The sequence below is a fragment of the Haliotis cracherodii genome, unplaced genomic scaffold (genome assembly GCF_022045235.1).
Source record: "Haliotis cracherodii isolate W230 unplaced genomic scaffold, xgHalCrac1.p SCAF_1, whole genome shotgun sequence".
Taxonomy (NCBI): Eukaryota; Metazoa; Mollusca; class Gastropoda; order Lepetellida; family Haliotidae; genus Haliotis; species Haliotis cracherodii.
Genome location: NW_027266264.1, coordinates 62,883,967 through 62,906,005, shown reverse-complemented (window position 1 = coordinate 62,906,005; position 22,039 = coordinate 62,883,967). Strand labels below are relative to the sequence as shown.

Below are 22,039 nucleotides of genomic sequence, written 5' to 3'. Positions count from 1 at the left end.
CCAATAACAAATTAATTATGATTTAGAAAGAAAACAGATTAAACAGAAGATCTAATATCCTTATTAACTGATGATTTTTTATGATGTGTGAAATGTGCACAAATTAACAAAACTGTAAGAAGAAATCTGGTCCAAACCAGCATCTACCAGTCACGGAGTCACCTTCGACCAGTGCCCACTTGTTCAGGGTGACCTCTTGACCTCTACAGATAGGCTGCCCAACCAATGTACATTTGACTCAAGTTCTTCTCATCTGTGGCTTCCTGGCAACGAAAGTATGATGAGTATCAGAAACATGCATCTCGTACACCAATCTAGGTTCATAGTCTCGCATGTATCACCGTGAGGACTCTGGGTTAGAACTGATCCCTCTTGAGTTCTGCAAGTTTGTTTTTAAACTGGCAACACAGATATCAGAAACTATAGCTATCATTGTCAAAAATTCAAAGAATACTAACTCTATAACATTAGTCTCAAGTCCTACAGTTTGGCTGCTATCACACTGTAAAATCTTCAGATTTTCAACAGAAGGCCTTTACACTGTCAACTAAACATAATCAGTTGTGCAAGTCATACTATCTTCCTATGCACACGTCTTGCGCATACTAGAGATGGGAAATGCTCACTTCTTTCTAAATTTGTTAACTAGATTCAGAAATTTTGGGAGGTGGGATGACTCCTGATGTAATATAGGTAGGATTCTTTGAATTATTAACAATGATCACCATTGTTTGATAATTCTTGCGAATACCCTACCTCTATTTAACATCAGAAACATTCATCTGACACAACAGTGTACGTTTCAAAGTGTTGTGTGCACCCCAAGGGGATTTCCGGTCAGAATAGGTCTGCAGCAACCTATGATGGTCTGAGAGGTAATGGTTGGTGATGCTTGGTGACTTGTTTTATTGAGTGTCATTGTACCCCAAGAGTGTGGATCGTTGCTCATATCAATCACTGGATTGTGTGGTCAAGATGAGTTGATTATTTACAAGCCACATCATATAGCTGTGCTGGTAAAGATTTGAGGGTAAAAAGGGAAGGTCCCACATAGCAGAAACCATTGTTCATTTCCGACTCGTCACCAATTCAGTTAAGGCAAGTTTGTTTGTTGTTTTTCTCCACACTCAGCAATATTCCAGCTATATGACGGTGGTCTGTAAATAATTGAGTCTGGACCAGACAATCAAGTGATTGATATCATGAGCATCGATCCATGCAATTGGGATCAATGACATGCATCGACCAAGTCAGCAAGCCTGACCACACAATCTTGTTAGTCGCCTCTTACGACGAGCATTGTCACCTTTTAAGGCAAGTAGGGGTTCTCGAGCATACCTTAATGAGATAGTTGACGTGTCCCTCGATGGAAAGGGGCAGCCCTCTTGGTTTCGTCTTGTTCTTCAGGATTCCTTTCAGGCGGTGTTCAATGTTCTGGACATGATTCATGGCCTGGAACAAATGGCACAGAATCTGTCATAAGCTCTCCTGTACAGCATGTCACAGCCTTGAGTTCTTCAAGACAAATACTTGCATGTTAGTTCTGATCTTGAAACAACCCTACCACCTACTTGATTCCATGAATGTCACACTAAACATATTACAATCACATTTGAGGGGCCACTACTGCATCATTATGTTGACATACTATGATTTATTACCCACAGGGTTAGAAATAACCGACTTCATAAAAATCGTATGTGCACTAATGCAAATATTACTTCTTGTGCAACAGCGTATTGTTTCTGTCATCCAAACGGAATTGTTGACACCATTCAAATTCATTGTGACATAAGGATGAAATGACGTCACACCAGAAACGACTTCAGAGTTGAAAATTGTTGACATCATTTGACAAATTTTGGTTTTCAAGGACAGCGGGGGTTATCAGTGCTTTTTTTGTAAAGGGATGCTCAAAAGGATTCAGAATAATGGGTTATAAAGAAATTATTACACATACATGTGTCATACAGATTTTACTAAACTTGTGCAAGAATTCATGTATTTAAAATGCAAGAACTCTGACACTTGTTTCGTAAAACCAGTGACACACATGCTTGTATAATAATCTCTATTTATTGGTTATGATTGAAGGACATGGTCATACCCTTCATCATAACCTTGCATAATATTCAGTCCGAATAAGATAAATGCTAATATGGAATAGGCTAAAAGAAATTAGCGAAGAAACATTCCACAGCCAGTTGAGATTAATGATTCTTTGATCCTCATGCAATGAAAAGTGGTACAAGATGGTCAATGAACAAAAAGCCGAAGTACTTAAGTATTTTGCAGCAGTGTCTTACTGATGCAGTTGATAGGAGAGAACCAAGACATGATGTCTCCATTCATCCCTGAGAGAAACTAACCTGCTCATTGGAGATTTCTCCCGATTCAGTTGGATTTGACCTTTGACCCCGGGCAGGCTTGCTCCATTCGACCAAGGGGTCGTAGATGAAGGGCTTCAGGATGCTGACACAAAGAATACAACATCAGTCACAACTGGGACATGAGGAAAAGAATCTAGGTGCAGCACAACAACAACATCCTAGTTGGTTTTAGAAAAGACACATTTCCTTGAGAATGTTTACTTTAGATTCTAGTTTAGCTCATAAATCAAATAACGTGTCATTTGACTGGTTATGAAAATAGAGCAGCATAGTTCTGTAGCTCACCTACACAGGTCAAAACGATCATACATAGGTGAAAGAAAATAAGCAAAAAGAAATAACAGAAGGTTCTATCTAACAGATACCATGTTCATTTATACACTGTTACATACTTCACTGGCCAGATGGCTAAAATTACACATTCACCATGGCGGTAATGGTTGTATGTGGTATCTTGGGGTTACCTACAATGATATTGGGTCTACAACATATTTGCAACCAATAAATATATATGACATGTTCAATATGGTCACCATGGCACCTATGTTAAAAACAAAAGCAGAATTGTGTGTGCTGTTTATTTTAGAGAAATAATAGTTGACATTATCCATGCAAAGTTTCAGGCCTTGTGGGTGAAAATGAGATATCACTTGACTTTCAGCCAGGTGAGCTAAAAATGTCCCTAAATATGGACTTGTGCAGAAACAGCTAGAGTCCAACCTCATGAGAGGGTCCATCTGGTTCCTCATCACCCGCAGTGTCACCTCACACGCCTGTCGGAAGATCCCCTCCACCCCCATCGGACCCTGTCAAGAGTTCCAAGTTTGATAATTACCAACGTAAGACATTCATTGGATGTGTCTTAAAGGACAAGTGGAATCTAGAAAGCCACAACACCGGTTGGCTCATTAAACATTACAGATAACTAGAGACAACCCCTGAGTTGAAATAGCCATGAAATACAATTATTTGTACCGACTGTATTCAGCAAGTATTTAATTGTTACAACCAAACTTAGAACCTTACAAGTTGCCACTAAACAAAAACATACTACAAGGGTTGGTGTTTGACAACAGGCTTGCATGGCTATTGGGGTTTACGGCTAAGAGCTTCATGGAATGTTAAGACTTACTATTCATTACAATAATTAGCAATACCAGTACAGAAAACTGTTCTCACCAGAGCGCCGACCATGTTGTGAGTCAAGCGGAAGGGCACCCGCTCTGGCCACTCAAATGTCTCACCCTGAGAAAACACGACAGTATGAACATTAAAATATTTTCTCCATCAACAAGACTTAAATCACCATGCATACTGATACAGATACTGATAAATAAATATCTCTTTTCTGTCAAATGTTCATGTCATTTCAAGTCAGCATAATAATGATTAGACAAAGTAATATGCTTCATATTATAAAGCCAAATTGTCTATACAGACCATCTCTTAAACCATCTGAACAGATATAAAACGAAGAATTTGTGCAATGACATTGATTGTATCGATGCAGCATGAAGATTTGTTGACTGTCCTTGTCATGGAGATACTATACAAGACGTGTACGTTTATATATAATGTAACACATCAGGGTTCGAATTTCCTGATATTTTAATGATAATGACATGATCAAAATAGTAATGACATGAATCAAATTCTTCCCCTGTTCCTGACAGGCACACTTAGAAACCATTGTGGGGAAGAAACCACAAAATAAAAGTTACAAAATGACGGTTTTATAGTGTGAGATTACAAGCCACAGTTTAACATGAATACCTCAGACACCCTGTACTGACTCTGAGCCAAACAAGCTTGTTTTAGTCCCTGCAAGACATGGCAACAACGTAGCCAACGTAAATAAAACAGACACTAGCCAATAGGCATGATATGTCCAAACCAAACAGAAAAATACACTTGGAAATTGAAATTGAAATGGGTATTATCAATCTCAATGAAAATGACCTTTCTAAATTACAACTGCCTATTATCTCCAGCCTTGGAGAAATTACTTGAGTTAGTTGACACACCTTAATTCCTCAGGACAAACCTTTACATCTCGTAGTGCCCTGTGACACCTCTGGTAAAAACAAACACATATTTCTATCTGTGTACCTTATTGAAGAGGCAGTTAAAGTCCACATGCACACAGTCCCCAGTGGTGGAGTCGTACAGAATGTTTTCCCCGTGTCGATCGCCCAGACCCAGAATGTATCCCACCATGCTCATGACAGCTGACGTGCGGGCGTAGGCCAGACGGGCATTGTACCTGAAACATGAAGCGTGTACAGTCTCACATACTCAAACAAAACAGCAAAACAGCTTCTTTCCCATGATCGAGAGAGAGTGAATGATGCTCTATTCCATCCTAATCACCATGGCTACTCGCAGAAAGGATTGCTGATGCTGAAATAAGCAGTAATCACTCATTCACTCACCCGGACGTCTGGTCCAGGATAACAAGAAAAGATCCATGCCATTAGGGCACTAATACATTGTCAGACAGCCTACACATTGTAATCACCTGAAACTTATTTTAGTGGGATCTTACGTCTTTAGTGGGTTTACATCTGATTCTCAAAATAGGGCTGCTTTCTAGGTATCGGTTTTCTACAGAAGCTTACCAGGATGTGGGGTCCGGGAATGTCCGCAGGAACCACTCATTGAACACAGGAGGATGACGGGGAAGCAGCTTCTCCCGGAAGATCTGCATCTTTGTCCTGGAAACAGAAGAGTTTAAAGGTACCGTGTCTTTGTACTTCACCTGACTTGGTCACGATCACTTTAACATTGTGTATCACAGTTGGAGTGGGTCTTGTAATTGTTACTCCACAAAACCTACCACACAGATGCTGTAAGGGAAATAACAGGACTCAAATGTTATATACTGCATGTTAATTTCCATGCAGCCATTGGGATATATTAGGAGCCAACACATTTTTAAAAGACGGTTAGTTGATTGAAGATGTTATTTCGTCAAGACATTAAAGCATTTTAAGGTGAGGTGAAATGGGGTCAAAGCATTACCAAGGTCAGACATGGTATATATGCACTAACTGCCAATGTACAACACTAGTTTACAGTCCTCAGTTTGTCACTCGTGACTAAATTTCACAAGCACTTCTCAAGATGGCCAGTGTATCTATTGAGCCCTGCATTCTGCTGATAAGATAGAAAGTTGAATAGTCCTCAACATTCATTCATAATCTAATGCCAACCATGCCTGATACCTTTGACCTGCAAAACATATCCTGCATGATGTATTTGTAAGAACATACATATGTTTCCCATGAGTCCAGGACTTACTCTAGCGGGGCATGGATGCTGGGCATCATGGTCTTGAGCTCCTTGCCGTTGACATAGATGCCCTTCTCCCGGTACAGCTTGAGCAGGATGAAGCGGAGCCCGCTCGTGTTGTTCACCCACTCCAGCAGCCCACACTCCTCATTCAGGGGAACCACGGTCTGTAATAGACAGCAGGAGTCCGTGAGTGAGATGATTAGATGAGTGAGTGAGTGAGTGAGTGAGAGATGATTAGATGAGTGAGTGAGAGAGAGATGATTAGATGAGTGAGTGAGAGAGATGATTAGATGAGTGAGTGAGATGATTAGATGAGTGAGTGAGTGAGTGAGAGAGATGAGTGAGTGAGTGAGAGAGATGATTAGATGAGTGAGTGAGTGAGTGAGAGATGATTAGATGAGTGAGTGAGTGAGTGAGAGATGATTAGATGAGTGAGATGATTAGATGATTGATTGAGTGAGTGAGTGAGATGATTAGATGAGTGAGTGAGTGAGAGATCATTAGATGAGTGAGTGAGTGAGTGAGTGAGTGAGATGATTAGATGAGTGAGTGAGTGAGAGAGATGATTAGATGAGTGAGTGAGATGATTAGATGAATGAGTGAGTGAGTGAGAGATGAGTGAGTGAGAGAGATGATTAGATGAGTGAGTGAGTGAGTGAGTGAGAGAGATGATTAGATGAGTGAGTGAGTGAGTGAGAGATGATTAGATGAGCGAGATGATTAGATGATTGAGTGAGTGAGTGAGTGAGAAGATTAGATGAGTGAGTGAGAGAGATGATTAGATGAGTGAGTGAGATAGATGATTATATGAGTGAGTGAGAGAGAGATGATTAGATGAGTGAGATGATTAGATGAGTGAGTGAGTGAGAGATGATTAGATGAGTGAGTGAGATGATTAGATGAGTGAGTGAGTGAGATGATTAGGTGAGTGAGTGAGTGAGTGAGTGAGAGAGATGATTAGATGAGTGAGTGAGTGAGTGAGAGATGATTAGATGAGTGAGTGAGATGATTAGATGAGTGAGTGAGTGAGATGATTAGGTGAGTGAGTGAGTGAGTGAGTGAGAGAGATGATTAGATGAGTGAGTGAGTGAGTGAGAGATGATTAGATGAGTGAGTGAGATGATTAGATGAGTGAGTGACTGAGAGAGATGATTAGATGAGTGTGAGTGAGAGAGATGATCAGATGAGTGAGTGAGTGAGTGAGTGAGTGAGATGATTAGATGAGTGAGTAAGTGAGAGAAGTGAGAGAGATTGGAAAAGTGAGATGAGAAGAGATCACTGGATGAGTGAGTGTGTGAGTGAAATAGATGATCGGGTGAGTGAATGATTGAGAGAATCTTGTGAGTGAGACTGGACGAGAGAGATGAGACGAGGAGTGATCACTGCATGACCGAATAGGTGAGTAGATGAGTGAGTGAGTGAGTGAGTGTAAATAATCCAATAACTGGATCAGACAATCCAGTGATTGATATTATGAGCTACGCCATTTGGGTACAATGACATGCAATCAAACAAGTCACCGAACCTGATCACCCCATCCATGTGGCTACCCCTTACGACTCGAATAGGAATCCCCAGGGATAGATGAGTTAGTGAGGGAAAGAGATGATGGGATAAGATAACATGTGCACTGAAACAACCCAGAAAATAAAGATATTAAAGATATATCAAATCTACCAAAATAACATAACATAAACAAAACCCAAAACATTAATTAACTTCAAAGTGAAGGTAGGTTATATATACATAAATAATGGTTGTACCAGACGCTTTACAATGAGGAAAATGCCTGGTATTTCAGCCAACACTTACATAGGTTCTGATGTGAAGATTTCTTCTTCTTGATTCCGGATCCTTGCGGAGGAACTTATTGACAATGGTGTTGAATTCCATCAGCCTACAGTCCTTGCGGAGATCATCCTTTGGTTTACACATCATGTTGTAGAACTTGCCATCACTGCCAATCAGGGTTATCTTCTTGGGTCTTTGGAGTGATGGCAGGATTTCAATCTGGAAAAGCACATGTCAAAATTGAGCTAAATCAAACCGTTGAAATCCAGTACCATGTGCAGGAAACTGGTTGTATCCTGTTTTCATCTATACAAGGGATTTTTACTTCTCACTTTTTGTTCTATCCAAGACGCAGAGCATACAGCGAGTGAGGGTAAGTTTGGCCTGATTTAGCTGAAAGGCCAAAAAAGTTGTCGATGAAGAAAGCAAAACAGGTTTGCTCATGGTTGGATGGAGTGTGGAAGAGCAAGGTAGCAGAGATCCAGGGCCACACCAGCAGGCATGTAGTGAGATGAATACATATGTTAAAATTCAGAGACATTGTCGACTCACCGTGTCGTCGAAGCCCTTGATGTAGACTTGTTTGTCCGGGAAGGCATTGTGGTTGGACGCAACGCCAAGGACATTGGGCAGCTTGACCGTCATGGCGGACTGCAGTGGCAGCAGAATAGAGCTGAAGTTACTGCAATAATATTTCAACGAATTTATTACAAAAGGACCCAGCTTTTCAGTTTTGACTCCTAAAATTTGGAATATATTTAGACATGGGTAACTTAAATCACTTTTATCTGCTGTATAGGAAGGCTTTATGATTGATCACTGGAGTTCTTTTTATTTGGTATCTGCACAGCTGACAAATATTAACAAGAGCGCTGTTTGTTTTGTCATACAGGATTTTGATGCTGTTATCAATATGACCCACTGTGACACATCGGGCACGACTACAAGCAGTACTCACTCACTCCTTGATGTGTTGTGACATCGGACACAACTACGGGCAGCAATCATTAATCCTCTGTCCAACACATTGAACATTACTATAACTCATTCATCTGATCAATGTTTCACGTCGGCCACGACTACTGGCAGTACTCACTCGTCCTCCAGGAGTCTCTTCAGGGGTTTGAAGTGTGTGGACATGCTCAGTGTGGTGGACTGCCCATAGTTCTTCTCGCACAACTCCAGCAGTCGTTCTGTCAGCCTAGTTGCATCCTGGAAAAAGAAGATACTTTACATCTGCAATATTGGTCAGCTACTAGGCTGATCAACTCAACAAAATGGTCTGCTAAAACTTTCCCAAAGTAAGTGAATGTTGTTTGGTGCAGCAATCAGCAATATTCCAGTTTATTGGCCTGTAAATAATTCTGAGCCAGACAATCCCCTGGTTGACAATGAGCAGCAAGCCACACCAACCATCAGGGTAAAATGAGATGCTTGTTTGCTTGTTTGTTGTTAAATGCTGTACTCAGCAATATTCCAGCTATATGACGGCAGTCTGTAAATAATCGAGTCTGTACCAGACAGTCCAGTAATAGACATCATGAGCATTGATCATCAGTGAGCCTGACCACACGATCCTGTTGTTTGCCTCTCACAGCAAGCATTGGTTGCTGAGGACCTATTCTCCACCTGGATCCTTGATGAGATGCAATCTAGTTCACCTGATTCATTTATATCAACTCTTGTACAAGCATAGGTTACAGGGGACCAAGTTTACCCTGAAACTACCAATGAAGTCTAGATTGCCAGATGTTCTAAGTCTACTCCAACTTGACTCCATTTTAATAGCAGGGTATTCTGATGAAACATTATCCCATAGGTACACAGGTAAAAACACAGAAAGTATTGGATGTGCACTACTAAAAATAATAAAAGACAAAATTCTTGACAAGACACACAAACAATATCCTCACCATGATGAACTTGTGGAGATCCGGATTGTTTTCTCTGCACAAAAAGACAGTCAGTCATGTATAACCAGTGGCATGAAACAACTTATATCTTAGTCCTTGTTATTCCCAAGGACACTTGTTACATCCACAACACTTTACCCAACACAAAGAACTGTGCCATAAACATCAACACAATGAGAAAAGAGGCAAACCACAGGACAAACAAAACTATGGCTACATGTTTCACAAAAAATAATTCGATCGTAGCATGTATGTTATTTCAAATTGTCCATGTCAAGTTGTAAATTCCTTATTTCAGTTTCACACCAGCAATTCAATAATAACAGTGATAGGCTTCAGATCATCCGCAGTGCTATAAGTCCCATAGTCGTGCCTGGGCCCCTGTGAAACCCAAAAACAGAGAGCCAGTTTCTGTAAATCTTGAAATTAATGCGTCTCAAAATTAATATGACTGCTGACCCCCATCCATAAATGTGACTCAATATCAATGCAACTTCCCAATCCCATCCTCAGTGGAATGATACATACCTTACCTTAATCCAACCTTACCTTAATACAATCAAACACAAATAACACTGCTTATAAGCGCTGAGTAGAACACATCCGTAAAAGAAATAAACAGTGCTTTCCTAAAAACAACACACAGTTTATTCTTTTGACTGGCATTAAGGATGTTCAAAGGCAATAAAATAGTAGAATCAACTACAGCCAGATGATAATCTGTAAATCTGAGGAGTGTGATGAAGCCTATGCGTGCGCGTTGGGTCGTTTCATGTCGTCCTTTGACGAAGTGTTGCGTGGATGGTATCTGTCTGGATTGCTGGAGTGGTCAATGATACCTAGTATGACACGAGTGGGTAAAACTCTTGTCCACAGCAGTGATAACTCACTGGATGCCCATTGTATAATTCCTTTTCTTTGAATGACATTGTTATATACTTGTTACAACTGCTGCTCAAAAAGCTGTGTTTGTGTTTATATTTAAGTTGGTATTCCTGCAATCCAAAGTGTGCAATTAGGCCGTCTTATTCTTGATAGTTATTTTAGAGATATAAATGTAAAGTTTCATTTATGCAAACAAAGACCACTTGTATTTTTCGTATTTAATTCACACTCACTTTAATTTCAAGTTTTAATGGATATCTCTGTATTGGTATGTCACTAGTTTCATTGTGTGATAAGGATTACTGCATCAGCAGCTGGGAAGGTGTTGGTAATCCAGCAAATTAACAATGCTGCTGAAACCAAGTTGCTGCAGACAAACACAACAGTTGATATATTTACTTTGATGTAGAAAAGATCTGTTGACATCTTTTGACTCTCATCGCGTAGGAAGACTGAAAAAAAAAATCATTCACTGTTAGTTCTTTTACCTCAATTGAACACACTTAAAAATACTTGAGAAAACAATAATTGAATAACCTAACAAGGATAAGGAAAACTAATCTTAACCCAAAGGACTAGTTAGTATCTGTATCTGTTGCGGAATCCTGAGGGTTCTTCGATCACATGAGAAACCACAAACAGCAAACTATATGTTCAGAACTATGACATCATTGCCATGGTTGAGGGTTGGAGCAGTGCTGAGCCAGGACAAGATTGTTAGCCTGTGGGGCAGCAAACAAGGATGTTGGTATGCCCCTATAATCTTCATTCTCAGCCACAGTCGCACTTCCAACAGTGATCTGTTTTGCTGTCAGGTATGCTTTGAGAGTTCAAACATGGTGTCTGAGCATTGAGGATCAAGATGAAATTGTAAACTGACCTGGCTGCAGGTTTTTGGCTACAAAATCCCAAATAAGACCAAAATGCACCTGGCCTGACTTGCCTGAGTCAGAGGTGACTTATATGAGGTCGAGTGCTTGGATCTCACCAATCCAGGCAGCCACTGCCAATGCCAACAGAAACACTGCTTTGTGGGTCAAATGCTGTAAGTCACTTGACTGCAGAGGTTCGTCAGTACCAGTGATGAGACGATGTAACACCACATAAATGCTGGTCTTCTTGTTGGAAACCCATGATAATAGCATAGGTTTTTGGAGCTACCACCTGAGAATCTCTAGCAGAGAAACCACATGGAACCTGTGCTATTTCAAGATAAGGGTGCCAATCATTTGGGTGTTTGGTGTGGCTGCAAGGGTAGCACAGCAGTAGTTGCAGTAATGTTTCCTGACCTTGAGCAGGATCCTAGGCAACAGGACACAAGGAAGAGGATTGGTTAATGATCAAGGTATGAATTACTGGTACTATAGTAGGTTTATCACCTAAATAAATCCAGCACCATCATCAAGGAGTGTATGCCATGAGACCCACCTTCGACACCGCCATCAACATCCACATGGCCTGCTGTGGGTACAGCACCAGCACGTTGGCGATCAGGTCCTGGGGAGAGAAGGTGCACAGTGGCCACTACACAACAAGATGATTAGATGAGTGAGTGAGATGATTAGATGAGTGAGTGAGTGAGAGAGATGATTACATGAGTGAGTGAGATGAATACAATATAACAGTACAAAAGAAAACTTAAAATTTTCTGGACAACTTCTAGTTCATTGCATTTAGTTAAAATCAATAAACAAGAAGTTGTTATCCATAAAGTTCATGTTAACAATACTCATTTCTCCTATTGTCTCATAAACAATGTGGATATGATATTCTGGAAGTGGTCTGTTTCTAAACTATTTTCCTACAAATAATAACAAAGAATCTAAGGTATACCATATTCCTTTCATCAGTGTTCTGAATGCTAAAATATTTATTTTCATAGCTTTTTGGTGACATTTTTTTAACACATTTATTTGTTGTTGCAGCATCTCAAGGTGGCAGTTTGGAAGCTGTGGTATCAATGAAGATTGCATTTTGGCAAAATATACAGCCTATCAAAGATATTCTGCTGTGTTCAAAACATATTCATTTGAAGTCTTCTGTCTTCATTGTCACATGGTACAATCTACTTCATGCACTAATCTGAACTATGTGTATATTAAAAATTTGTGCAGTCCGGCTGTTCATTCATGTTTTAATCCGCTCAAAGACCACCACACAATTACAAATGTCGCACACCACATGCTTTTCCATAACTGCTAAGAGTAATTGTTTCTACATCCAGGCAAAAAATCACATGTTTTCAGTAATGTTAAAACTTGGATCGGAAATTATATGAACAAAGACAATGCATATAGTGAGCTCAGCTAATAATAGTCCCAATAACCAAATGCTACTGATAAGAGCCAAGTTTGGGCAAGTGGACTAAAAAAGACGCAAAGTTGCAATATGACACGTTGCTGTGTCGGCCCAGCATCAATACAGTAGACCCTCATCACACACCTGCAGCTGCTGGAACACATCCGGGTGGGCGTGGCAGATGCGGGAGATCAGCTGGGGGAAGGCTGTGAAGAACTGGTACGGTTGCAGCTGACGACCCAGCGTCGAGATAATCTGGGACAGATGAAAGTACCTGTTTAGCATCACGTCAATATTTCCAATGCCAGCCTCATTTTTATTACACAAAATTAGAGTTGTGCGAGGTAATGACTCTGGCTTCAACTAAAGTCTTATGAGATTAGGACAATGTTATACTGTTTTTTCTTACAAAAGGACATGACTAAAATTTTGCAAAATATCCAGTACATCCAAAGATAATATGCCTTGTTTAAAACAAAAAAATTAATCCTCCCAGTTGTTAAAAGTATTGTTTGAATAATTAAACAAGTACACTTCTCGTATCTCGTATCTATAAACACTTGAAACACATAGTGAGGGGATCTACAGGAATCTGACGAGTTCCACAATCCGTGCTGAGTGATGTAGAGTGCAGTCTAAAGTAACAAAATCAAATACTCAAGTATATCAAACTCTACTTAGCGTGAAAGATCTTGCAACTATTACATAACTTCTACATCGTTTAATTTAACTGAAAAACCTTCAGATAATTATCAGTGAAAGATTAAACCAAAAATAGTGACTCAGAAAACTGGAAAAAATTTCCCAAGCTCTCACAGAAAAGTAGTTGTGTATTCCCGTCTTGTGCTTGCACAGTAGAATAGATTTGATACTGCTTTCAGCACAACTGCTCATAAGATAACCAACAGTGATCTGTTGATTTGTGAGTTCAGCTGAAAAATTCACCTTTGCAGAAAATTTCGATCTGTTCAACTACCAACCTTCATCAACAGTTAATGACAGACCTCAGGCTTCTGCAGATGATAATGCCCTGAAAAGTAGCTTTACCCTTACAATCCATGCAATTGGGATACGATGACATGCATCAACCAAGTCAGCCAGCCAGACCACCAAATCCTACTGTCGCCTCTTACAAGCATAAATTGCTGAAGAGCAGTTCTAAACTGGACCTTCACAGTTGAGACGCTGTACAAACAACAAAGTAGATTTATAAACTGTTTTGAACTGATGCAAACCTTGTTGATTCTGCTGAGAATGGTCCGTTGTGCCTGCAGTTTCTGCGAGTTCTTTCCACGCTCCTTCTTCTCGGAGTCCACGACGGTGGTGCCGTAGTCCAGCCAGAGACTGAGGAGGCGTGGCATGGACTGGTAGATGTACTGGTTGCCGTACTGCAGGGACTGCCCGAAGAACTTCACCACATAGATGATGAATTCTCTGTAACAGTACACACATAAAGATAAAGCACTTTGGCACACTGTCAAGGTAATTGTTTGACACTTCATTTTCAATTCCGTAAAGTTAAAAATAATGAATGTAGCTGTAGCTGAGTTAACATAGAGTATGGTTTTACGCCGCTTTTAGCAATATTCCAGCAATATCACGGCAGGGGACACCAGAGATGGGCTTCACATACTATACCCATGTCGGCATCGAACCCAGGGCTTTGGCGAGACGAGCGAACGCTTTAACCACTTGGCTACCCGATCACCCCGAGTTAACATTGATAGGTTGAACTGTTAGGACAATCATAAAGTAGGTTGTGAAGTGTCACCTCCTACCCTTTTCTCTAGTTTCTGGAGCCACTGTGGTGTGAGTCGCCTACAACAGTAATTCTAGTTACAACATTGGGGCCACAGTGGTAGGAGTTGTCTACCCTTTGTTTTCAGGCTACAAACATCTGGTACTGGAGACCTTTGAGCCACACTTGGCTCCACTCCAACAGGACCTCGGCCAGAACTGGCAGGAATCCATACTGGAAGAAGTTCAGTTGCAACAACATGGAGACACTTGGAGACCTTATGTTACAGTTAACATTGTCTCAGTTTGCTTTGATCTTCACTATCCCTAATTTAACAGAATAACCAATCTTAAAAAAATTGTTATACGGTTAAATGAACAAGCTTCAGGATAAGGGGATACAGTGAAACCTTTCTACAACGCTACCTTTGAGGTCCAAATAATCAATGAGCGTTACAGACGATCAGTGGTTTAACCGAGGTGGAGTCGTAGGGGATAGATGACCAACACAACAGTACAAGCTCTGCCTATCTAACACGATCTATGATGCATGTTGCGTATCAGAGTTTGAATAAAGATTAGAACACAGAAGTTGTTTAAGATTAATAGTGCCAAAAATGATTTATCAAGTGTTATGTGCAGTTAAACACTACATCATATATCATCTGCTAATTCATGTTAACGAACAAACTTGGTAAAGAAAAATGTGAAAACTGAGATGAAACATCACTAGACATGATGATTTACCATTTAAATTGCATGTCCTGTTCTACAAGGCATTGTTTTGCATGAAGAGATTAAGATTACTGTGTGTATTTTCTCGTTAACTAAGCCAGAAATATCAATCAGATGTACACGTTTTCTTCCAATCTACCGGTGATTCAGTGAAAAACTATCCAATGATATTATTTCAAAGAATTTTTATGCAATGGTTGGAATAAATTGTATCTGAAATTATTATTTTATCAGGAACAATATATTCCAATAATCATTTTATGCAGCTTGTATGCCATAGGCAAAGCACTTTGGTACAGCTGATTGCAATTGCTGGCTATTTCTTAAAGTATGGAACAATCTGACTTCCCGCCCTACAGGTATTTTGATTGCAAAAACATTATGTTGACAGAATCTCCATTCTCTGACTACAAAGGTTATAATTTCAAAACATCAATAGCAGTAATCTGATCGAGGTTGCTTTAAATAGGCCTAATGGTGAGTTGATAATCTTTACACCCGATTACTCAGTAATTAATGTAAACATTATTGAATCTTGAATAAAAATAATAAAATATGTTACAATCATACGTCCAGATATACAATGAACTTTTTTTTCTAACCAGATAGTTATAATATGAGTAAATTGTGTATTTCAGTTAAAATTTGTTGAGTGTTATTTCCCGTGGTAATGTTTTTTTGTTGCCCTACGTATTACGTTGGTAGTGGAACAAGCTGATTGGACCGGAGTGCCTGGAGTCTCTGTGGTGTGAGATACCTACCCCTGTTTCTCTGGCTTCTCCTTGTCATCAATGAGAGCCATCATGATCTTGTCGTAGTACTTAGCCAGGTAGAAGTGGCCATCCTCCCACCGGGGGTAGATGTCGATCACATCCTTGTACTGCTTCATGATGGCATTGCTCTCCAGACTGGAGGTGTCCTCACTATAACGCCCATACAGCAACAAGGCCTGCAACATACACAGTGAGTCATGATGGCATTACTCTCCAGACTGGAGGTGTCCTCACTATAACGCCCATACAGCAACAAGGCCTGCAACATACACAGTGAGTCATGATGGCATTGCTCTCCAGACTGGAGGTGTCCTCACTATAACGCCCATACAGCAACAAGGCCTGCAACATACACAGTGAGTCATGATGGCATTGCTCTCCAGACTGGAGGTGTCCTCACTATAACGCCCATACAGCAACAAGGCCTGCAACATACACAGTCAGTCATGATGGCATTACTCTCCAGACTGCAGGTGTCCTCACTATAATGCCCATACAGCAACAAGGTCTGCAACATACACACAGTCAGCTTAATGTGGAAGAAAAGCTTTATGTAGGTTGTCATTATTTACAAACTTAACAGTGGTAGGCTGCTGAATCTGGGCATTCAACACTAAACCAACAGATCCTTGCACAGACAGGGGGAAGCAACTCTGCACAGCAAATCGTGGCGTCTTATGCTGTTGATCACAGGAGCCAGCAACTAATCTGGACTTGACAATCCAGGGGCTTAAAATGCACAGATCAATACTGTCTGGGTACCAAAAAACCCAATTAGTTTTGTCACACATTACAACACCTCAATCCAAGTGTCATATAAATAGGGGTGACTATTGGTCTGGAAATCACTATTGCGATAACTATTGATATTGCAAGCAGCTATTGCGATTAATATTGATAGTTGTCAGTGTATCATTTTAGATGGATTTTAGAGTTGAATTAAACATTGGAACTGAAGTTTCCTTTGAATGTGATAACCATAAGGCTTCAAAACACATGATTTTCCACCATTTGACTGTTACCCTTTGCCATTTTACTTAAAGAAAGACCGGTTGCTAAGCATCAAGGGCAGTTAACTCTAATCCTCACATGGCTTTGTTCGCGAGCGTATTTCGGTGACTTATTGATATCGTAAATACAATCGAAACTATCGATATTCGTAACTGAATATCGATACTATTGATCGGAAAATGATTTAACAATCGATTTATTGACTGGAGGTGCTTACAAATAGCAATATTTTGATATTTTGATTTATCATGTCACCCCTACATATATATAGCAAGAGGTACCTATTCTGTTAGAAAAAACGTTTGCATGTACATTACCTAACAGTTCGATTTAAGGCAAAAATGGAAAACATGTGACTGACATTTTCAAACAGACAGTTAACATAGGGATCCACATATGCTGCACATACAAACTTACGACACATTTTCTGAAGACAACATCAGTGTTCTGGAGAACTATGGCCAGGAACTTGAAATGTTCGCACTTGATTGGAATTTGTGAAAACTGGGAGCATTCGTACGAATGCTGAGTGCTTCGCGGATTTTGTAGCTCAAGGGAATCGTGGGGCACATGAAATTGACGATGTATACCGAGAGCTTTGTGAAAATAATGTCAGTTCGAAAAACACTGCGTAACAACCAGCATCCTGCCTCACACTGCACACTAGACACTCACCTGAGCATATGTCTTCTTCTTCTGCTTGCCCTCATCCGAGTTGTCCATCTTCAGCTGGGACATGTTACTGAAGTTGACAGAAATACCCTTCTCCAAACATGTCAGTGCTTCGTCGTTGTTGCCCTGACAACACAGATACAGTGTCCTCTGAGATGTAGATGTGCAGATGGAGATATTGTACAATTATGTCCTAATTTCTGACATGAAACATATTTCAGATCAGAGTCTGACCACCTGATACAATCCCAATTTTAGTCGACATATCTCTCACCTGGACTAATTGCTATTTATTAATTTCCTGTAAGATCTGTCTGTACTGGTTGGGACTAAACCAGAAATAATTCTGACATTGCATATCTGTCAGGCTTCACATAAGGGTCGGAATGAAAACAGAAACAGTGAGTGAGTGAGTGAGTGAGTGAGTGAGTGAGTGAGTGAGTGAGTGAGTGAGTGAGTGAGTGAGTGAGTGAGTGAGTGAGTGAGTGAGTGAGTGAGTGAGTGAGTGAGTGAGTGAGTGAGTGAGTGAGTGAGTGAGTGAGTGAGTGAGTGAGTGAGTGAGTGAGTGAGTGAGTGAGTGAGTGAGTGAGTGAGTGAGTGAGTGAGTGAGTGAGTGAGTGAGTGAGTGAGTGAGTGAGTGAGTGAGTGAGTGAGTGAGTGAGTGAGTGAGTGAGTGAGTGAGTGAGTGAGTGAGTGAGTGAGTGAGTGAGTGAGTGAGTGAGTGAGTGAGTGAGTGAGTGAGTGAGTGAGTGAGTGAGTGAGTGAGTGAGTGAGTGAGTGAGTGAGTGAGTGAGTGAGTGAGTGAGTGAGTGAGTGAGTGAGTGAGTGAGTGAGTGAGTGAGTGAGTGAGTGAGTGAGTGAGTGAGTGAGTGTGTGTGTGTGTGTGTGTGTGTGTGTGTGTGTGTGTGTGTGTGTGTGTGTGTGTGTGTGTGTGTGTGTGTGTGTGTGGTTTTATGCCGCTTGGAGCAATATTCCAGCAATATCATGGCTGAGACACCAGAAATGGGTTTCACACTCTGTACCCATGTAGGGAATTGAACACGGGTCTTCGGTGTGACGAGTAAATGCTTTAACTACTAGGCTAGCCCTTGGGCATACTACCTAGAATCATATAACTGGTATGTTGTCCAAAACAGATGTTATTAATGACGAACATTAAATGAACGAGTGTTGTTTCCTTTTGCAGTCAGTGATGTTCCAGCCATATCACAGCATCCTGTCATTAATTTTGGCAGGGAAAACCAGTGTTAGCATAAGCAGCAGATCTTCCTGAGTCTTGTATGACAAGCATGGGGTACAGGGACATACAGAACCCTGGCATACAGAACACATGGTTATGTTACCTTTTCCCAGAGCCACTTGGCCTTCTCCAGGAGCAGCTCTGGCAGACTGAAGGGGACATACAGAACCCTGGCATACAGAACACATGGTTATGTTACCTTTTCCCAGAGCCACTTGGCCTTCTCCAGGAGCAGCTCTGGCAGACTGAAGGGGACATACAGAACCCTGGCATACAGAACACATGGTTATGTTACCTTTTCCCAGAGCCACTTGGCCTTCTCCAGGAGCAGCTCTGGCAGACTGAAGGGGACATACAGAACCCTGGCATACAGAACACATGGTTATGTTACCTTTTCCCAGAGCCACTTGGCCTTCTCCAGGAGCAGCTCTGGCAGACTGAAGGGGACATACAGAACCCTGGCATACAGAACACATGGTTATGTTACCTTTTCCCAGAGCCACTTGGCCTTCTCCAGGAGCAGCTCTGGCAGACTGAAGGGGACATACAGAACACTGGGTTATGTTACCTTTTCCCAGAGCCACTTGGCCTTCTCCAGGAACAGCTCTGGCAGACTGAAGGCGCTGGCCTGTAGGAGACAGCTGTATGCAGTCTGGAGATATCCTGATCTGAAAAATATAAAACATATTGATAATTCTCTGTAGTACTGTAACTATGGCTCACGTCACATTGTCTGCTTGCTCTGAGTGGAACTGTTTTGTGTCATACAGATGGGCAGTCATGTGATAAAGGTGTTTGTTGGTCAGGCGAAAGACGTGGGTTTGATCCCCACATGGGTACATTACGTGTCGGTGAGAAAGAGAATGAAGTGACAGACAATGAAGGCATGTGATCAGGATGTGTAGATGGCTCTACACGTGATTACACGCATGACCAGTTTGTTTGGAAAGTAACTATGGTGATGCTGGGTGTGTTCTGTTGAACTCTCTTCAAGCATATTTCCACAAAGGATGGAAGAAGTAGAAAAAAATGCAAAATGTTAGTGTGAGGTAGGATAAGTTTAATAATGTGACAATTATATTTTCCCATTCCAATGTGAAGACAAATTCTATATTCTATCAATGTGTATCAGCATAGGTGGAAACAAGCATGTGAAGATGTCTCCGAGGAGATGAAGTTTAGAGTGCCAAGATAAGATTCTGTGAGAGAGAAACTTTTGTTCCCTCCTGGTGTTGTGACTGTGATGTTGTGACCTACTTCCTGGCCACCTTGGTGCTCCAGAGCCACGACTTGCCCACCATGGTGCTAAGGTCATGGTCCGACTGACACAGGGTCAACAGCGTCCGCCTCAAGGTCAGAATAGGGTCTTGGATTCGGAAGGACGACTGAAGTCATGAACAGAAGGTGGAATGTTGTACATTCAAAATAATAATATAAATATAATATTTGTAAATAAAATATATTGAGATTGTTTTGTTCAAACTGATTATTTTGCATTATGCTGAGTTCCTATACTCCACATCCTGCATGACTGATTAATCTACATGCCAACACACTATCTGTTGTCGATCCTTGGCCTGTTAATAACCCTTTGACAGTAACAGTAAGGCTGTGCACCATGATATTTTGTTTTGTTTGTTGTTTAACACCGCACTCAGCAATATTCCAGCTATATGATGGCCCCAATCAGTCATACTAACAAGAGTCATCAGAAAGATGACATATCCGCCCTGCAGCTGTCTGTAAAGTAAATGTGCTATTCTGTATTCTGTGTTTTTTTTTATGCAAACAAATGACAAACTACAAGAAACAATGACTAAACAAGCGTACAGTCACGAAGTCATCTATATCCCCCGCCCATTTTAACATGTTATGGTCCCAAACCAGGTAAGTGACCCAACATTTCTTTTAGCCCATTCCAAAATAGCTGCAATGGCAATTCTAAAATAAACATTTCTAAAACTTATTAACTTCCTTAATATCAAATGGCACCAGTTCAGTATGTGCTAGTTTATTTGTTTTACTCCATAAGTGAACCCACCCTATATTAAAACTTAAATCCATCTTGTTGCCATGGGAACGTAAAAAGTAAAAATTTATAAAATTCCTAAATAGCAAAAGGCACCAGTTCAGCAAGAGTCTGATAGACATGCAAAGTTTTGTTGGATAGTTTTGAATAGGTTTTGAGATATTCTCCGGAAACGAACTCTACCCTATAGAACCCTTAGAAAAATCCCTAAATATCAAAAGGCACCACTTCAGTATGTGCCTGATAGATTTGCCAAGTTTCGATCAAATACACTGAATGGTTTTCGAATTCTGCCCCATAACGAACCCCATCCTCAACTGAGTCTATGTCCAACTTCATTCCATAAAAATTAAAAAAAAAAAAAAATTAGAAAAATCCCAAAATATCAAAAGGCACCACTTCAGTATGTGCCTGATAGCTTTGCCAAGTTTCAATCAAATAAACTGAATGGTTTTGGAATTCTGGCCCTGGAAAGGAAATGATTACTGACGGACGGACTGGCTGATCGCTATATCCCCCGGCATATAATGCGGGGGAAATAACAAAAGGGATATATCATACACATTCTTTTGTTGTTGAATGCTGAACTCCACAATATTCCAGCTATATGACAGCAGTCTGTAAATAAGCAAATCTGGACCAGACAATGCAGTGATTGACATCATGAGCATCGATCCACACAATTGGGATACGATGAAATGCATCAAACAAGTCTTCAAGCCTGACCACCCGATCCCGTCAGTCGCCTCTTACAACAAGCATAGAAGCCATTTATGGCAAGCATGAGTTGCTAAAGACCTCAAGGGTCCACCATAATATCAAAACTGAATGATACAGTTAATTCTATATTGATATGTCCCACGATGGTCAACATGCATCACAAGTTATCACCTAAGGGACACATCTGTACGCGTTCCACCACCTACCTGACACATCTGTATGCGTTCCTGCCACTGCTTAATCAGCTCTTCTGGCGCCATCTTGACTGCAGAGTCGCCAGAGTCTACACAGTGGATGGGGAAATCCCGCAACACTCTCATCACCTGCTCGATCTCATTCAACATGTGCAGTCTAAAACAAACACAGCCAATGCTGATATTTACATTTGAATACAGAGATTTCAAAAACGGCATTATATAACTACGTACACAACATCAAGCAACCAAAGAAAACACAACTTTAAGTATGGCTGCTAGACATATACCGATACGGTCAGGTCGCGATACAATACGTATCCTGATGCAGTACTTATATTTCATAAATTGATATTT

The 22,039-nt window shown here is 40.7% G+C and overlaps 1 protein-coding gene across 1 annotated transcript in view; it reads right to left on the bottom strand.

The window, feature by feature from the left end:
* LOC139466964 (serine/threonine-protein kinase ATR-like) overlaps positions 1–22,039 on the bottom strand; it is a 73,472-nt gene continuing 51,433 nt past the window's right edge. The window contains exons 48-68 of the mRNA XM_071248683.1: positions 21,695–21,839; positions 19,997–20,124; positions 19,308–19,407; positions 17,503–17,625; positions 15,805–15,992; positions 13,807–14,005; positions 12,716–12,826; positions 11,702–11,770; positions 10,673–10,725; positions 9,389–9,422; positions 8,572–8,687; positions 8,028–8,157; positions 7,497–7,694; positions 5,691–5,848; positions 5,009–5,104; positions 4,500–4,653; positions 3,570–3,635; positions 3,111–3,196; positions 2,370–2,472; positions 1,339–1,452; positions 1–263 (exon numbers count right to left, since the gene is read on the bottom strand). Coding sequence (XP_071104784.1) covers positions 204–263; positions 1,339–1,452; positions 2,370–2,472; positions 3,111–3,196; positions 3,570–3,635; positions 4,500–4,653; positions 5,009–5,104; positions 5,691–5,848; positions 7,497–7,694; positions 8,028–8,157; positions 8,572–8,687; positions 9,389–9,422; positions 10,673–10,725; positions 11,702–11,770; positions 12,716–12,826; positions 13,807–14,005; positions 15,805–15,992; positions 17,503–17,625; positions 19,308–19,407; positions 19,997–20,124; positions 21,695–21,839 — 2,431 coding nt within the window. The 3' untranslated portion in view covers positions 1–203. The remainder of the gene's footprint in view (positions 264–1,338; positions 1,453–2,369; positions 2,473–3,110; positions 3,197–3,569; positions 3,636–4,499; positions 4,654–5,008; positions 5,105–5,690; positions 5,849–7,496; positions 7,695–8,027; positions 8,158–8,571; positions 8,688–9,388; positions 9,423–10,672; positions 10,726–11,701; positions 11,771–12,715; positions 12,827–13,806; positions 14,006–15,804; positions 15,993–17,502; positions 17,626–19,307; positions 19,408–19,996; positions 20,125–21,694; positions 21,840–22,039) is intronic.